This window comes from Equus caballus, chromosome 3 (genome assembly GCF_041296265.1).
Source record: "Equus caballus isolate H_3958 breed thoroughbred chromosome 3, TB-T2T, whole genome shotgun sequence".
NCBI classification, from domain to species: Eukaryota; Metazoa; Chordata; class Mammalia; order Perissodactyla; family Equidae; genus Equus; species Equus caballus.
In genome coordinates, this window is record NC_091686.1 from 113094936 (window position 1) to 113113676 (window position 18741).

The 18741-nt window shown below is 43.0% G+C and overlaps 1 protein-coding gene across 1 annotated transcript in view; it reads left to right on the forward strand.

Annotated features, from left to right (window-relative positions):
* Positions 1-6257: 6257 nt before the first annotated feature.
* The window catches only part of TAPT1 (transmembrane anterior posterior transformation 1), a 62068-nt gene continuing 49584 nt past the window's right edge, over positions 6258-18741 (forward strand). The window contains exons 1-2 of the mRNA XM_023638315.2: positions 6258-6885; positions 18009-18139. Of these exons, the coding sequence (XP_023494083.2) occupies positions 6441-6885; positions 18009-18139 (576 nt within the window). The 5' untranslated portion in view covers positions 6258-6440. The remainder of the gene's footprint in view (positions 6886-18008; positions 18140-18741) is intronic.

Below are 18741 nucleotides of genomic sequence, written 5' to 3' on the forward strand. Positions count from 1 at the left end.
CCAGTCAATGGAATCAACTTATTTTTGTACCTTTAATTACTTAATCCGAGATTGACTTTATTGTCTACATTAAGATAAACTAGAAACTGAGAGAGTGTATCAAGCTTGTAAAAATAAAATCAACTTGCATGAAACTTAATATAGTTTAGGAAAAGGATATCTAGCTAACCATGTCAGATCATAAATCTCAGCATAATAAATATTAAAATGGAATTTTAAAAATGGTTCGCAGCACTAGAAATGAATTTTTATTTATATAGTTGGTGTTATTACAGAGCTAACTACATGGATGAAAGGTCAGAGTGAAAGTTACGAGATGATAAAGAACGAACAGCATCTGATTGAGCCTCAGTTTTCTTAGCAATCCAATATTTATGCATGAATTATACATACCAGATTTTTAACCCCAGTATATATCTGTCATCAGTGGGCACACGCTTAGGGGGAGGTGAATTAATATTAGCATGAATTCAGGCAAAGCATAATTAGGAGGCTAAAACTGTCCCAAGAAAGTAATGTTTGCTAAAGCCACAATACATGTTTTCTTTTTATTGCTCTTTTGAAAAATTAGCCACAGTACTATTCTCCTCCATGAAATTGTACACCTAAGTTACGGTATTTATTAAGCATCCATAGAGAAGATGAGGGGTAAAAACTGTTCATTATTTGAAATTGATACTAAATTAGAAAATGTCAGAAACAACATAAGGATTTCATGCATAAATATTAAAACTGAAAAGTATTGAAAAGCAGAGTACTGAAAAGTAGAAGAGAATATAATAGATGCATATAAAAGAGCAATGAACTCAGATAAACAAATTTCTAAAATGTGGAAAGCAAAAACCCTAAAAGGAGGATTATTTTGAGAATCGGAAAATCTATTACACATTTGCAAAACATTTTGGGGAAAAAGACAAAAGAGAGAGACAAAAATACTTAGGTTTGCATAAGAAGAGAGAAAATTTAAGCAATAGATCTAAGACCCAGAGAGTACATTTACTCTTAACTATCTCTGAAACAAAAAGAAGAAACTGAAACATATATTAGAACAGAAACACTGATTAATGAGCAGAATGAAAGCTAATTACAAGAGCCGGAGTGCCTGATCACGGCCCAAAAGAACTTAAAGCGCATGGAAGTCAAGATAAAAACTACTCAGTTACCTTCGTCTCTGAGACTTCAACTAGAAACACCAGAAAAAAGTAAAAATTTACCCTAAAAATCACGTAAAATCTTCTGATTACCAACTATTATTTGATAAGCGGCCAAAAGAAACAATAAATCACCATCACCAGGGAATAACGAAAACAGGACAATAAAAAATTCTGAAAGGCAAAAATCCAAAAGGGCTAGCAACATGAGCTAAGTGATAAGAATCTCCTCTGCTGTGTGAATTCTAAAATTAAAGCCTTTGCTAGCTGGAATTATAAAGAGGGATTGTGACAGTTATCAACAAATTTACTGGAAAGTCGGAGTTCATTCTGCAAATAGATTCTTGTTAATTAACTGACTAAATGATTAAAACCATTCTAAACACGACACGGCCATTTTTTTATGGGGATAATGAAAAATGAACAATGTTCTTTCTCCTCAAAGACAGAAATCTGGAATGGAAAGTTTGCCAAGTCATCACCTTGGTCCCTTTCATCAGTATTTTGGAATTTTCCAGAAATTTAAAATCTGATACAAAAGAGACCTTATATCTAATCATGAATAAAAGGTCCTATTAGTCAAAAAAACATGCTTTATGTTCATACACTTTTATTACATAAACAGAACCTACTTTTACGTCTGCAGAACAAAATATCTTTTATAAAACATCGCTTTTAACAAAATACAGCTTTCAATAGGTCCTATTTAGAATGGTTTCAGTCCTATATTCTTGTGCCAGAGAAACGCTTTTAGAAATAAGATTTTGCTCATGACTGTTTTAGTTAAGTTCCAACAGGTACATTAGAATCAAAGGCACATTATTCAATTTATGCTACATCTTCCAGAAACAAACTCAGTTGACGTCCTTTAGAAATCCATGGAATACAGCCCAGACAGGATAAAACATAATGAGTATCAGTCCAAAAACGATTGCAGAAGACAGAAAATATTATTACTAAAGCTCAGAGATTCAATAAACTCACATAAATTTACTGCAAAGCCTTGCTCTGGGCCCAGCGGTATATTTTATTTCTTTAGAACATCGGTTGCCAGGCCGTTCCAATTTTTTAAACACATCAACTCTTCCTTTTCTCTTTGAAGACAAAATGGTGAATGGATTCGATTCAGCACTACATTTTGTGAATTAGACACGTGGCATTTATGGTTTAGAAAACAGAAGTCATGTACTGCTGAAATAAATTTTCAACCAAGAAATAAAGAATTAAACTGTACTCTATTCAGTGGTTGAATCTGCATTATCAAAATTAACTGCACAACAGTAATCATCTCAAATACCATTTCAGTTGCTCTTAAACGCCACCTTAACCCAGTGTTCTGACTTGGGTGTGCATGAGTCCAATATGGGAAACTTGCTTAAAATGCAGAAACCCTAAGCCCTGGGGTGAGGACTAGAAAGTTCAGCGAGAATCCTTCAGTTCTCCTCATGCAAAAGGATGAAGAACTAATGCATAGATCATAAAGAAGGCACATTAAAGACTTAAACACCTTTGATGTGTTATCAATAAAGTTACTGCATTTGAATTCCCTGCATTCAATTTTAGACCCAATTACAAAGTCATTGTGTAATTAAGAATTTTATACTTTTCTACAAATCTTCATAGTGCAGGCATGTCTAGCTATTTTTAACCACAGGGTCCAAGAATCTGAAAAAGGGTTGGCAAGGATTTTACCACAAAATTCTGGAAGAGGCCATCAGGGTACTCCCAATACTCTCTAGTGGGGAAAAGGAAGCATAGAGAGGTCAGACGTGTTACCTTAGGTCAAAAGACTCTTTGACTGGAGAGTCAGAGGCCAGGTCTCCCCTTGATTCGGGTCCTTCCAAGTCATGGAAGTGCTTGAGGTTTTTAGTACTCAGGAAAAGTAAATGGAACTAATTTCAAACGTGTTTTAGGGGCAATATACTAGAAGCATTATCAAGAGACAAATTGCTCTGTAGTTGAAAAGTAAAACCTAACTCAGTATAAACGAATTACCACTAAGGAGAAAGGAAAAGGGAAACTGTATGTTCTTCAGCTCCTGCTGTAGAACAGGGATTGCCCCATTTACCAATGAAAGACACTGAGAACCAGAGTTTATAGGCTACCTAAGACAGTTTTCCGGAGCTTGAATCCATGATTCACATACAATGGGTTTAGTGTATTCTGCTTAGTCATAACATCACAATTATTAAATCTTTAATTACTAAAATACGAACTTATGCCATTTATTTTATTTAATTTTTTTAAAGATTGGCACCTGAGCTAACAACTGTCGCCAATCTTTTTTTTCCCTTTTTTTTGCTTTCTCTCCCCAAATCCCCCCAGTACATGGTTGTCTATTTTAGTTGTGGGTCCTTCTAGCTGTAGCATGTGGGACACCGTCTCAGCATGACCTGACGAGCGGTGCCATGTCCGTGCCCAGGATCCGAACCAGCAAAACCCTGGGCCCCCAAAGCGGAGTGTCCGAACTTAACCACTCGGCCACGGGGCCAGCCCCATATGCGATTTATTTTTAAAAATCACATTTACTACTCATCAAATTTCCATTCTTTCTAAAAATGATCTTTGTGTTTTGCTATTTTCAAAATACAATACCCACATGGTAGACGTTACTACTATAAGGTACAGAATACACTTTAATTAAGAACACAGGTAGCAACTTTACAAACCCTTAATTGAATTGATATAGTCATAGTTATTATGCATATATATTAAAATACAATTTTGAATATATAAATCTCTTTCTTATTTAAGATGCTTTCTTAACTCATCGAATTTTTCTCCTTCTCTATTGTATACAAGTAAGACTCTTTTCAACTTCTCATTCTCACTCGTTTTCTTCTATTGAAAGTATTTCCCACCAATGGAGTATTTCTTTCACTAGCAGCTGGCACAGTGACATGCTAACAGCACATCTTAATGTTTGCTGAATTAATGTTTAAGTTGAATTACTGTAGCTCATTGTCATCTAAATCCTGTTAAAATCCATGTAAATCTTATATCTTAACTCAGAATGTTATTTGATGTCTCTTTAATGGCGAGGGTTGTCGTTGTGCTTTTGAAATACTCCTACTGTTTCCCAATGGTGGTATTATAAATCTAGGCCTATATCTTTCTTTCTACAGCCGATATAAAGAACATTATATTTAACTGCCATTTATTTTCCTCAGAGAACTGCTGGTTCTTCCATGCTGTGTAACTATTTCTTACCTTATTTGCAACTTAGTATTTTGAAGATTTAGAATACATATTTGAAAACACCCTTTCCTAGATTCTGAATAAGTTGCAATAGGTTGAATTAACTCAAAGAAAACAACTTTTCTTATCCTATAAACTGATTATCTAATTATCAATATTCATGTAAGGGAAGAGTAGTGTTAATTGAAAAAATTATTTATATTAATGTTTGTTTTTAAAATGCTTTTTAGTATGCCGACTTCACTATGGGTGTTTGAAATTGTGCAGTTTCACAAAGTGGTGGATAAAAATAACACAGCTCCAGTGAAAAGACCCAACTGAGGAGAAGCTATCAGTCCCTCAGGCTTCTCATGTCCACTTGCTCCTTGGGCGGTAACACCTTTATACCTAGCCTGGACACAGCAGCTCGCTTCGGCTCTTCTCTTCGCTGACTATGTAAGAAGATAGGCACATCCTTTGGAACACAATGCCTCTCCTCAGGCCCAACATGGAAAATCAGTGAAATCCATTCCTACAACTGACTGCCTTAGGGAAGAGAATTTTCGGATTCCTTCCTTTCCAGCTCCTGTTAAGTTAAAGGTAGAGGCGATAAGCCAATGTGGTGAGACAGTAAACGGGAACTGACATAAACAAGCAATAAAAGCCTACTTCCTTCTTGCCAATCAGTAAATAACAGAAAGGGGATGCTTTTACACTATAAAAGATCAGAGAACAATAGAATTTCAGCTGTATGGAAACTGAGAGGCCATAAAATTTTCGGTACCTTTTGATTTGCAAAATGATTCTGAGGACTTGACCACAGCGTTTGTTTTTGATTGACTCATTAAGGCTCAGTTTTGACCAAGCATGACCCAAAGAGAGACTTTCATAGAAGATGGTCACAGGAATGTTTAGAAACGTAATCCTGCGTACTGTTCCGTTTTACGGAGAATAAGGATGTTCCAAAAGTATTGGTTCCTCCTTTCACAGGGCGGGCCGAGAGTCTGTCCCAGCTGCAGGCCTTTCTAGTCCATCTCGATCTTTCATCCCTGCCTCCCGCCCCGCTGTGGGGCTGACAGGCAGCTATCCTCAGCATGCTGCCCCAAACAGCCTACTCCGTTTAAACTTGCTGAGAGTTTGCAACCAAGTACTCGCTAGTGACAACACACCCTCCGGGTCTCTGATGAATCAACACTGCTCGATTTTACTCTGTTCGGGCCCGTTTATATCGGGTTCTTAAGTTCACGTATAGGGGAGTTTCTAGACAGCTTAATGTTGAGGGAGGAATTCATTTTCCTTTTGCTAATCAAAAAGCTAACAGGCACAGGTGAGTCCTTAGGTTGACATACAGGAAATCGACCTGTCACCGAACCCCTAACTGGAGCGCACAGCAACCACGTGTGTAGCGAGCAGCAAAGGTCCTCGGCCCCTTCCTCGAGCATCTTCATTTCCACGACCCCCGTGACAGGCAGTCTGGACTCCACGCTCGGTGCAAACCACGGTCCGCCCCAAGTAAAGCGGACGCCCAGGTGACGGAGCAGGGGCACTGCGGCGCCCCAGAGCAGTATCCGAACCCTAACCCCAGGACAGTCTAGTATGTCCACGCGCCCGGGAAACGCCCCAAGCACGCTGCTCCTCGAGCTGAGTCCTCGAGGCCGCTCCTTTCCCCTCCGCGCCCCAACCTGTTGGGCGGCATCCCTGAGCTCCTTCTTGCCCAAATGTTTTGGAAACTGTCCACGGAAACCCTGAGGCCAGGGGATGTGACGGGCGACCTTAAATATGTAGAAGACATGGAGCCCAAATAGCGGCCCTAAGGGGCCGGGCCTCGCGGGGGTCGGGCACCTGGAGCCGGGCCCTGACCGCCGCGTCCGCGCGGGCGGTGCCAAAAGCGGGCGGGCGGCGCCGGCGCACTCTGGGCCCCGAGCCTGCAAAAGGGGCCCCGGGAGGGCCGCCGGACACCTCGCAGACAGCGAACAGCAGGCGTAGCGGCCGCCACCCCGGGGCTCCTCGGCCAACCCTCCGCCCGCCGCCGCCGCGCCCGGCCCGCTCCCCCCGGACCCTCGACCCGAGTCCCGGAGGCGCCCGCGCTCCCCGGCCGCGCTGCCCTGAGGCATGGAGCCCGCAGCGCGCCACGGCGAGAGCAGGAAGAAGATGGCGGCGGCCGCGGCGGCGGGCTCGCACGCACCGCTGACGCCAATGGCGCGCGCCGGCCGGCGGGCCGCGGAAGGCGGCGGCGGCGGCGGCGGCGGCGGCCCGGGCTCTGGCGAGGGGCGGGGCGAGGCGGGGAGGGGGCCGGCCGGAGGCGGAGGCCGGGCCCGAGGCTGGAGGGAGCTGGCGGGGACTGTGTGTTGTGTTCGGAACATGGCGGGCGTCGGCGACGCGGCCGCCCCGGGAGAAGGCGGCGGGGGCGGCGCGGGCGGCCCGGAGCGGGACGGGCGCGGCGAGGCGGAGCAGCCGGGCGGCGGCGGCCACGGGGCCCCGCCGGCGCCGCAGCACACGGAGACGCTGGGCTTCTACGAGAGCGACCGGCGGCGGGAGCGGCGCCGCAGCCGCGCAGGTGAGGCGGCCGGGCGGGCGGTGCTAGGCCGCGGCGAGCGCCCCCGGGGCGGCGGGAGACTCCCAGCCGCGAGCGGCGCTGCCTCCGGGGCCGCCGGGCTGTTGGCGCGCGGAGCCGCCGCCGTTCCCAGGCTCCCGCGGCGCGGCGGCCGCTGACAGCTCGCCGGGCGGGGTCCGCGCCGCCCCGGGCCAGGTGAGTCCGAGGGGCCGCTGCCCGGGGAGTCCCGTCCCGGTCCCTTGACCGCTTTCGGAACGTCTAAAAATAAACGACCGAACCGGCCCGGGTATCCCCACGCCTGGGGACCGTCGGCGAGCCCCTTCCACTCTCCGGGCACCCCGAACTGGGAAGAGCGAGGCTGATTTCTTAATTGTCTTCATGCCAAGGTGACTTCTTTTTTTTCTGATTTTTAAGCGAACTTGAACCATAGAAACCTGTTAACTTGCCCTCCAAATATATGTTCCGCTTCTGCAGCTAGCAATGTGGCAATGACCGTGAAGTTCATTACTTTTGCCCAGAACAGAAATTTTTGGCACTCCTCAATATGATACCTGTGAACTTTTCCTAAATCGAAACTGAAGACACTAAGAAGAAAGATTGGCTGCGTAAGATGCACTTGTGAATCCTACTTTCAGTGACCGAGTTTAAACCCATTGTTATAATATCGTTTCTTTAAGCTATAGGGTTTATTCTTTTTAAATAATTTAAAAAATATTGCCTTTGCATTCATATTGCAGTTGTATATTAGGCTGAAAAGAAAAAGGAAGATTTTCAGATGTATGTTTCATTGAATATTGATTGATTACTACATTTTAATTCCTTCATAATCCTAAATTTTGAACAGCAACCAAACCATAACTCTGTTAAATTGTTTCCAACTAACGAATTGCTTCTCATATCCCATAGGGCTTGCATGAGCCCTTTTGCTTCCTGCAGTTCGGGCAAATAAAGGTTTAAATCCTAAGGCTGAGGGCATCATTGACGGTACTCGGGTATTGAAAATTTAGCAGTACTTAAATGTCATGAGGCGGATCAGGTGAGATCCTGATTGATTTGCTGATTCGCAGAACTAGACATAGGTTGGATTTTGAAAAGTTAAGTACAGACTCTGCCCTGTTCAGTCGTTTTCAATTAACCACTTAAGAATTCTCAACTCTACTTGCTCTAGTTGTCAGGTAAACGCTGGCTCATGAGAGTATTTACTTTCTGAATTGGCAGGATCTAAGTAAGACAAAGTATTAAATCTCTCAGCTGTCTGTTTACTTACTGAGACCTCAATATTAAAAGCACTCCGGTGCAAATGGAAACAATTGTGGCCAGGTTTCACTGTAATTTTTCAAAATATTTCTGAGTTTCAGGAAAACCAACATTATTAAAGCCTTTTTCTGTTTGCATGCGCAGAAAATGAAGTTGTCAGGAGCCTTTTGATGAGCACGGATGTTGGGCTCTTGGAGTAACCCCTAACACACATTCCTTGGCCCTCCACGGCTGGGTCTGGATACTCAGTCCCATGGACTTGGTAGACTTCATTACACGACACATGCATTCTTCATCGAAGTGGGTTACTGAGCGTGGTTTACCTAATGTGTTTAAAGCTGGACTTTTAACCCGTAGTTGCAGAAAGTCGTTATCAGGGAGACACCTCCAGCTTTAGTTGTTAGGGTAGTCCTCATTGTTTCCCCAATCGCATCAGTTATGTGTGAGGAGAGATGACACTATCAGCTCTTGGGGATCAAGACTTAAGTGAGAATCCCAGGAATATTTCACCTGGAGTCACCAGCCGTATTGTTCCAGCTGGGCCTCCGCATGGGCCCCTTGTTCTTTCCCCCGGTGTCTGTCCCTGGGTGCCCACCCTCTAACTGATGCCACCTTGGTTGGAGGCATCCTCACTAGTGATTAGAATTCTTTCAGCTTTTCTAAAATGCGGAGGCTGCTATGTGTCCTCTGCATTCGCCCTGCTCCTCCAGCGTTGCTCCCTTCCACTGCTTTGTGACCTTTCCTTTTTCTCCTGTCCAGAATTTGAAATACTGTTCCCTAGGGGCTGGCCTGGGCCAGAGGACCTTTGAGTGGCACCACCTAGCGTCATGTGAGAAGCATTTCTCCCTGACTCAACGTCTTCCAAGCCTGGGTGCTTGTTCTTAAGGTGTTTCTCATCCGTTTTTTATATTCTGGTGTGTCCCTCCGTAAGTTAGGGCATCCTTTGTCTTTCCTTTTGAAAGTCATAATCTTAGTGTCTTGGTGGCCTGACCACCAATTAATTCCAAAGTCCCCTTTATCATTTCTCCCAAGGAATTTAAGACTCATAAATAAGATGTTCGTTGACTGTTGTGACAGCCTAGGATTCCATGAAAGAACATACACATTAGGTGCTTATCCACACCCTTCCCGTGTGAGTACAGTAATTCAAAACATAGTGTTTGAGGTTCATGTTTTTGTTCTATACCTGTCCTTGTTCCTTTGTACATTTAGAAAATATGTGTGAATGTTAGTTTATATAGCTACAGCTGTATATACCACATACATGTATTTACATCAAGGGTAAGCTTTCTTTTTGTTTCTCCTTTCAAACTCTTCTAATCACTTTGTTCTCTGAACTTCCTTTTTGACAAATGTTGCCTAGCAGTGGACTGTTCTCAGGTGCTAGTCCTTATACCTTAACAGAGTTAGAAGTTGATATCCACTCATCATTCCGTTTTCATTCTCTCGGAGTGGCCATGGTGTATTCCACTGTTGCCTTTTGTGGTATAGTGGTCATCAACCACTACAGATTCATCTCTTCTGTCTTCTTTTTTTCCTTCTCTTAAAAATACTACCAACTTCTGTTGTCTTTTTTGCCATAAGACCAGATATGTACCAATAGGTAAATACTACCATGTTTTTGTGCTCGTTCCCCACTTCCCTCATCTGTGGAGGTTCTAAGTGGGAGAGTTTCTGTACAGCCATATTCCCATTTAGGAATCGAGATCCAGCGAGTCAACTTTGGACTAAGAATTAGGCAATCTGTTCTTGGAATGGTTTGGTTGCTGAGTTGCTTTGTAGACTCTGTGCTTGCTTCGACCGCTTACCTAATCCGTTTGGCTGTTTCGTAACTCCACTCCTAAATAGTTGAGTGTCTAAAGTGTCTGCATTGGCTCTGGTGACCATGGAGACAACAGTAGAAGATGTGGTGTAAGATAAGTGTCACACCTGCTGGGGGGGAGGAAACAACGCGCGTGTAGTCCAGGCGTTGGAGTACACAGAGGAGTGGGTATTGCTTGTGAGACAGAAGAGCCTGGAGCAAGGTAGGGGTGGACAGTGTTGTTTCTGACTGTAGCAATGCCATGGGGCCCATTTTTTCCCTTCTTTTTAAATGGTGACTCTTAACTTCTAGAGCTTGAACTTATTATCCATCTCTTGCTTCTCTTCTCTGCCTTTACCATTTTAGACCTCTTACTTTACCTCCCTAAGCAAACGAGCAGAGGTGGGAAGAAAGACCAGAAAAGCCAACTGAGCTCCCTTTCAGCGCTTCCCACAGAAGATTTCGAGTGGGACAACGGTTTTAACTACTCATATTCGCTATGTCTTATAGTTTGTGTAATTGAAAACAAGTTCTTCTTATAATGTGTTTTTATTAAAATATGTTTTCATTTAACAAGTCTTCATCCTCCATAGTATACATTACATGGTTATCCTTAGGGCCCCAAACTTACCGTGATGGATGATTAAAGGCTGTGATTCTGAAGTTATGCTCTAGAGTCAATTAATTCCTCATTTACAAAGGAAAATAAGACTAACTGTAAAACTAGCTGGGAAATTACTTGGCGTAACTACAACCCTGATACAGATAAAGTAAAAGTTTCTTCTTTTCTGGCAGACTATTGCTTTGCTTTTAAAATTCTCACTTGCTTTGCCTAACCTAGTACATGTAGTTGAAATAAGCAGTGAAAAGTTACTCATTTTGATCTTTGACCAGTTCACTATCTTGGCCTTTTTTGTTTGTTTTTGTTTTTTTTGTTTTTTTTTTTGAGGAAGATTAGCTTTGAGCTAACATCTGCCAATCCTCCTCTTTTTTGCTGAGGAAGACTGGCCCTGAGCTAACATCCATGCCCATCTTCCTCTACTCTATATGTGGGACAACTACCGCAGCATGGCTTGCCAAGCGATGCCATGTCCACACCCAGGATCCGAACCAGCGAACCCTAGGCCGCAGAAGCGGAACGTGGGAACTTAACCGCTCTGCCGCCGGGCTGACCCCCTGCCTTTTTAAATGTGTTACTTTAGTCTGGTTTACCCTCCAAACTTCAGCCCTAGTAGCTCATTTGTGGCCCAGTTTGGGGAATGCTTGCATAAAAGAATTCTTTGGAAAGACTATATGGCATTGACTATCAGAATAATGATACTCTGTTCCCATTTATAGTCCTTTACTTTGTAACCTTGTGACTTTGGAAAAAAGCCATCACTCTTTTTGTACATGTTTCCCATCTATAAATTTGTAAATTTGTGAATATTCTACCTGTTTTTTACTTCCCTAAATGAGACTATTTATAAATAGTTTGAAGGTCTTAAAAACTTTCATAGTATCTCTACTACAGTTGACGTAGGAAGGCAGAATTGCTGTTGATTCCTAGTGGTCTTGTACAAGAGTGTGCCTCTATATTTATGTAATAAACTTACATTTAATATTTTGCTATAACCTTATTAAAGTTTAGTAAAGTTTTACATTATTTAAGACCATGGAGATTTGCATGTTTCATAATATTTTCCTAACAGTTAACCAATATTACTTTCCGGTTTTTTTTAATGGTCAGTGCTATTTTAAGAAATACGTATTTAGACATATTACTGAATATATAAATATATTTATGATTACTTATTACTTTTAATTAATAGTTTTTTATCCTGGGTTCTTATTTCTAAAACAAGTTATCTCAGAAGATACTTAAACATAGTATTTCTTTTGTTAGGGATGAAGAAGAAGCAATTTATGCTATTCTTTTTCTTAATTTAAGATGCTGGATCACAGAGCATTTCTGTGGTAGGCGATGAATATTGATTAAAAAATACTCTGGAGGAATTGATTTATATTTATGATTAGTATTTTCCTTATATTAAGTATTCACAGTTGGCAAAACTTAGTTCTTCTAATATAGAAGCACTTGTTTATATGGTAATTAAATAGTAAAATACTTGTATTTTTAAAAGATTTCTACTGAATGATATTTCTTCTTGATGAGAACTGGATAAATGGACTAAAATTGGTTGACATCTAAAAAGTTAAGTTAGTGTTCAGAAAATAAACATTTGGATTATTCTCTTTTGGGAAATAATTTACTCTTAAAATATAAAGACAGATGTTTGGCACAACAAATGAGTGTGACTCTTTTACTAAGAAGGAATGAAATACCACCACAGTCTGGGAAAAGTTAAGGTACACTTAGCTAGCAGAATTCTTGCAGAGTGGTACCCATAGGGAAAAGAACTATAGCCTTCTTGAATAATTAGCCAGGCCACTATGCCCAGTATCACAGGACAAGTAAGTTCAGGTGAGTGTGAAATGCTAGAGAACAATGTTTAAAAAAACCCAAAACACTGAAACACAGCTACACAGAAGATTTAAGTAGCTTCCTGCACAATCTATCCAGGGCCAGGGAGAGATGGGAGTGGACTGGGTGAAGCAGCAGTGCTAACGTAATAGCTCGGATCAGGGGGCTTCAGAATCACAGGGCTCTTTCTCTCAGGTTGAAGCCAGATTAGGGCTGGGTCATCTTCTCTCTTGTGACTGTCAGATAGATGGATGATAATTAGGGTATCAGGGAGAGAGCACACTGGATTTGAGTTCAGAGATCTAGGTCCTATTCCCAATTTTCCCCTTAACTTTTCAGTGACCTTGGACAAGACTCTTAACCTCTGTGAGCCTCAGTTTCTTCATTTGCAAAATGCGAACGCCATTATCTGCTCTCCTTAGCTCTCAGAATTGTTGTGAGAACTTTGTGAGGTCGTGTGTGCAAGACCTTTGTAAATTGTCTCTTGCCGTGAAGTGGGAGGATCCCGATCCCTTAAGCAGGGCCAGTTCTCCAGGAGTGGGGGAGAAGGAGCCAAGATCAAGCTTCCAGATCTCCCACCCCAGGAAGCGTGGGTCTTTCATTAGTACTGCTTTAATGTGTCATTTAAAACCATTCCCTCGCCCATTACTGTGCTGTAGATTATACACCAACGCTACCGTTAGATTCAGAACTCGCTGGGGGCTGGACATCGGGAAGAGTGGGATCTCTGGTACCTGCTTTCACAAAGCTCATGGGCTGGTGAGGGAGCCGGCTAGTTAACAGTGTAACGTCATCGATGTAAACCCCGGGGTGCTATGGGAGCACAGAGAGAGAGGAGGATGGGGGGGTGGTCCCAGTTTTCCAGAAAGAACAGTGTGGCCTGTTTACAAAAGCACTTGAGACAATGATAGGCAAAATAACCGTGCCAAAAAGTGTACCAACGTGCGTTAGGGATAGATGCTTGATTTTGAATTTTGGCTCTACACTTGCTTCCTGTGTGACCCTGGAGACTTCCTTAACCTCTCTGTGCCTTGGTTTCTTCACCTACAAAATGGGCATAATATGTCTCATAGTTGTGAGAGCTGTGCACTCAAAACATGTTTTTAGCATTTGATTTTGTAAGTGCTTGCTTTTAAATTCTCCGTTGTGGAATCTAAATTGGTGTTTATAACTAAAATTCTTGCCTGACACAACACAGTTGTGTCACAACACTGTTTTATATTTATAATATAGTTAAAACGCTTTTGTAGGTTTATATTGTGTAACTTGTTTATGGAAAATTAGTTACTTAGATTATATGGTTTGCTAAACATATTTTATTGGTCAGCGTACCTTTTATCCATGGGAACAGGACTGCAGCAGTAGCATCAATAAACATTGGGTAACCACCGAACCAGAACTGGCTCGTCCTGCAGGTACTGTGGAGTTAGTAGTAAGGAGTTCTAGACTTTGTGGCGTGCTTTTTTGCAGTGGCCATAGAAACCCCCTCTCTGGCAGGCAGCCGGCCTGCCTGGAAGGCAAGCGGGAACAGGTGTTACAGAAACGCCCTAAGCCTCCGTTTTCTCTTCTGTGAAGTTGAGAGATGACTTGAGCAGGGTCGCAGGACAGGTGTGTGACAGAGCTGGGGCCAGACGCCCCTCCTGATTGCTAATCCGGTGCTTCTTTCGTGGATCGTGCTGAGAGCTTGGTCGTCTGCAGTCCTCAGGGAAGACACACTGTGGAGGCTAATTTTCTAAATAAACAAGGGTATAGCTCTCTCAACCTTTTGATTTAATTTCCTTTTTCAAATTTTTAAAATTGTGGGATAACTTGTTTCTGTGTCTCTTTAACACGGCTGACATCCTCGCGGGCCACCCAGCTTCGCGCCCTGCACTTACTGAGGACAGTGCGAGTCTGCCCTCCCCGCACGCCAGGGCGCTTACTGGCTGCATCGTGGCACCTTGTCCTCTTGGGGTTGGAAGTTCAGGTACCTGTTGAGTTTCCCTTTACTGTCACTTAGACACACGCACAGAGGAGAGGCTTCAGTGGCTGCTGCACCCAGGGAAGCACCAGGAGCTTGTCACTGTGTCCTTGCTGTCTCCCCCAGTCTCAGGACACTTCTGTCTCATCACTCTCTTTTCGAGAACCTGGTATTCTCTGCTCTTCTCACCTCTGACTTCTGATTCTGTTTTTGTTCTCTCTCTGCCATGCTCCTCTCTGTGATTTCTCATCCTCTTTGAACGATATGTTCTTTTAGTGTTTGTTGAGCACCTGTTATGTGCGGTACCCAAGGATGTGGAGGTAAAGGAAGAAACCAGGCAAGGACATGAGTGTAATATGGCACAGGCAAGCATGGGAGGTGCAGATGATGTAGGAGCCAAGTGAGGAAGGATGGATTCTGCTGGGAAATAGGCACATCCTCTCAGGGCAGGTCATGTCTGAATGTGTTCACTTTTGGAAAACAGGAAGGGAGTTCTCAGGCCAGCAAACGGTGTGAACCAATTGACATGTTTGCAACAAATGAAAAGTAGTGTAAGTAGAGAGTTGTGACCTTGAGATTCAGGGAGGCAGGTGTGAGGCACGACTGAAAAGACAGCCAGGGCCAAGTTGTAAGGGATCAGGTGTTGCCACTGCCGAGGTATCACACCTTACCTGGAGGTAACGCAGAGCCGCTGAAGGCCGTCCCTCGCCGGTCTGTGGATGTGCTGACTCCGGCTGCCAGGCCAAGTCAGGGCTGAAGGGAGGGGAGATTGGAAGCAGGACACCAGTCAGGAAGCTTTCGCAGTAACCTGAGAGAGAAGATGAGGACCGTGCTAGGGCGGAGCACAGAAAGAAGAGAGCAAAGTTAATAAATGTCCCAGTGCTTGGTGAGAGGAGAGAAGGGATGGTCAGAATTGGCCCTGAGTTTCTGGCCTAGAATGATATCACTGGTGATGCCATGAGCTCAAGTCGGGGCTGCAGGAGAGGGTGGGATTAGTGGGGAGGGTACTGAGTTCAGTTTTGCAGGTTAAAGGTGTCTGTGGGATTTCAGGTGGGTTTCTCCATACTCAGAGCTGGAGATATGGTGACTTTAGGATTTAGATGATAGTTTTAACCTTAGCCTGTCCAGCGAGAGGATATATAGGGAAAAAAGAAAAGAAAAAGAGAGAAGGTGACTTGACGACCCATCAGAGAATGAGGCCCTAAGTGATGGCCGGTGTTTTACCATAACTCGCGTTTTGTTAGAATCTAGTGAATGGAGCACCAAACCAGCAGACACTCAGGTGGAGGAGGAGGAGCAGCCAAGGAGGCTTAGGTCAGAAAAGTCTTGAGCTACGAGAGAGAAGAGCACCACTGGTAGGGGGTGGCCAGCAGGAATGGGTAAGCCGCAGGTCAGATGCTGCCAGGGATTATGGTGAAGTGAGCTTTGGGACTCATGACTCAGCTCACTGGCATCTGTGAAAATTTCTGTAAGTGCAGTCTCTTCTGCTTTCTGAACGTCCTATTGCATCTCAGTTTTCACATGAAAGAATTGATATTTATAGATGCCAGCTAATCAGAACATCCTTTGCTCTCTAATTGGAAAACAGACTGAATAAGAGTTTAATTTTTTATCTTTCACTAGTTTTGGCTATTCTTGTTTGTAGCTCAAAAGGCTTTCTTTTTCTCCCCTTCAAACAGCAGATCTTGTTCTGAATCTAGCCAGCCTACAACATATTAGAGTGTATCTAACCCAGAACTTTAATCTACGTGGATTTGGTCATACTAAGGCCTTTTAATCTGGACATCTGTTAATCTGTGCAGTGCAGTACAGTTCGTCCCTCATGTCCGTGGCTTTAGCTGTAAGTGTCCTGACAGCACAGTGCTCCTAGTGCAGTCGATGACTCGCCTGCCCTCCACTAGGCTGCAGGGGGTGGAAGTCTGCTTTTCTCTCCATCTGTTTCAGTCCCCAGGCATCTCTCATGGTATCACTAACTCTCCAGACAGATTATGAATCTGGTATTTAAAGAAATGTGTGTGTGTATAATTTTCTTTTTGCATAATATAACCCCTATACATGAGCAAGCCACCTGAACTGATGCTCAAAGAACTAGCAGTCTGTTGCGGTGCTGGGACAAGTAAGCTGTTTTAGGCCCAAAGGGAGATAGTAAGTCTTCTTCGGAGTCTTTTTAAGAGCTTTCCAAGGGATTTTTTGTTTTCTTTAAAGATTTTATTTTTTTTCCTTTTTTCTCCCCAAAGCCCCCTGGCACATAGTTGTGTATTTTTAGTTGTGGATCCTTCTAGTTGTGGCATGTGGGACACCGCCACAGCATGGCTTGATGAGCGGTGCCATGTCTGCGCCCAGGATTAGAACCGGCAAAACCCTGGGCTGCCGAAGCAGAGGGCATGAAGTTAACCACTGGGCCACGGGGCCAGCCCCTCCAAGGATATTTTTGACTACATACTTTTTTCCCCTTACCTGCAGACTTTAATCCTAGCACACACATAAGATGCAACTCCTTAAGTCGATACTCGTAAATGAAATCAGTCTTCCTTTTGTCATTTTTTAGAGGGAACACCAATACTGTATTTGGGGAAAGGACCGCAAGGCCAGCTCAGAGCGTAAAGGATAATTTGAAGCCTTTGGTATCCTGAGTTCTGGGAGAGAGTTTGGCCTCCTGGGGAGCAAGAGCAGGAAGGTGCCTGTGAAGTCAGGGGTCCTGAGAGGTCATGGAGGTGATGGGCTATCAGGGAAGTGTGGCAAGGATATAGTGGGCATCAGGCCTTAACAACCTTAGCTTCTCAACTCATGTCTGCCAGTTACAGCCCAGTGGAAAGTGTTATCCTTCTTTGGCCTTACTTTCCTCATCTGAGATGAGATAACTTTGGGTGAATTTGTTTTGGAGGAACAGAGGAAGCAGGTGGACCAATCCAAGGAAAGGGAGGTCTTTCAGATCTGGTTGAGATTCTACTTTATATGACTTCTTATGATTATCATCATGTTGGTAAGCCTTCTCCTAGGTAAATGGTATTATTTAGACACTTTTGCGGGATCTCTGAGGCTGAAGAAGCAGGAAGAAGTTGTACCAGTATCCATGTAGTTCACACAGGATTGTTCTTGAACTGAAGCAGTGTGTGTTAGGTGACTTGGCTCCCTTTGATGTACACACACACACACACACACACACACACATTAATTGCATATATATATATACACACATACATACATACATATGTGTATATACACACATGCATATATACACATATGTAGAGAATCATATATATATGGAATAGCCATTTTATATATACTTGATATCTACTCTTTTTGCCTCCCTTCCATCTTTCCATCAGTCCAAGTGCTGTATCACCTATAAGACACAGGACTGGGTTTTCACAAAACACTTTTCTGACTCTTGTGGCTCATAGTAATCATCCCTTCTATATAGTCCTGTGGCATTTTCAGTTTATAGTACACAGAGCAGCATTTTTCGGACCAGTCTTTGCTGATCGTTTGTGTGTAGTTGTTCAGTTCTGGGTGCAGAATTATAGATTACTTTGTTTTATTCTCTGTTGTTTTATATATGTATTACCTATGGCCCCAGCTAGCATGTAAGTTCCTTGATAAATACTGTTGTTTTTGTTTTGTGTCATTTTCTTTTCCTGTAGAGCTTTCATTGTTGAGGTTCCTCAGTGCTGAACTAACAAGAGGGTACTTCCTTGAACATAATGAGGCCAAGTATACAGAAAGAAGAGAAAGAGTATACACTTGTATGCGAATACCAAGAGAATTGGAAAAGGTACTATTTTTTTTCTATTACCAGACATCATTTTGAAAGTTATGTCAACATGTTAATTATACAAAAAAAATTGTGAACAGCCAGAGTTTTTAAAATATTGGAAATAATGTGATCACAGGTAATTAAATTTATTGGGAGAGTAGGAATTCCCATACAGGAAGAGGCTTTTAAAAAGTATATTTTTAGTCTGAATAAGATCCAGTGATTCTTTGCTACTTATTAAACTTACCATATTTCTATTTAAGTCTCATCCAAGTAACTTTTTCCAAGGAATTAATCTACACTTCTTTAGTTCTCTTCAGTTTTGTTTTACTAGAAGTAGGTTTTTTCCCGTTCAACATGATCAATTATTTAACTTCAGCCTTTTTTAAGATTTCAGTTTCTCAGAAAGTCCTTATATTTAAAAACATAAATGACAGTCTCTTCAAAGAGAAGACAGTTCGTTTGCCCTTCTTCACAGAAAGCCTCATGTCAAAGGATAAGCATAGTCACAGCAGCACTGGATCCTTACTCACCACGTTCCCTGGGTTGTGTCCTGGTCCGTTAGGACCAGTCAGATATGAGAGGAGGACCACTCTTTTCCTTCTGCTTTGCTCAAGTTG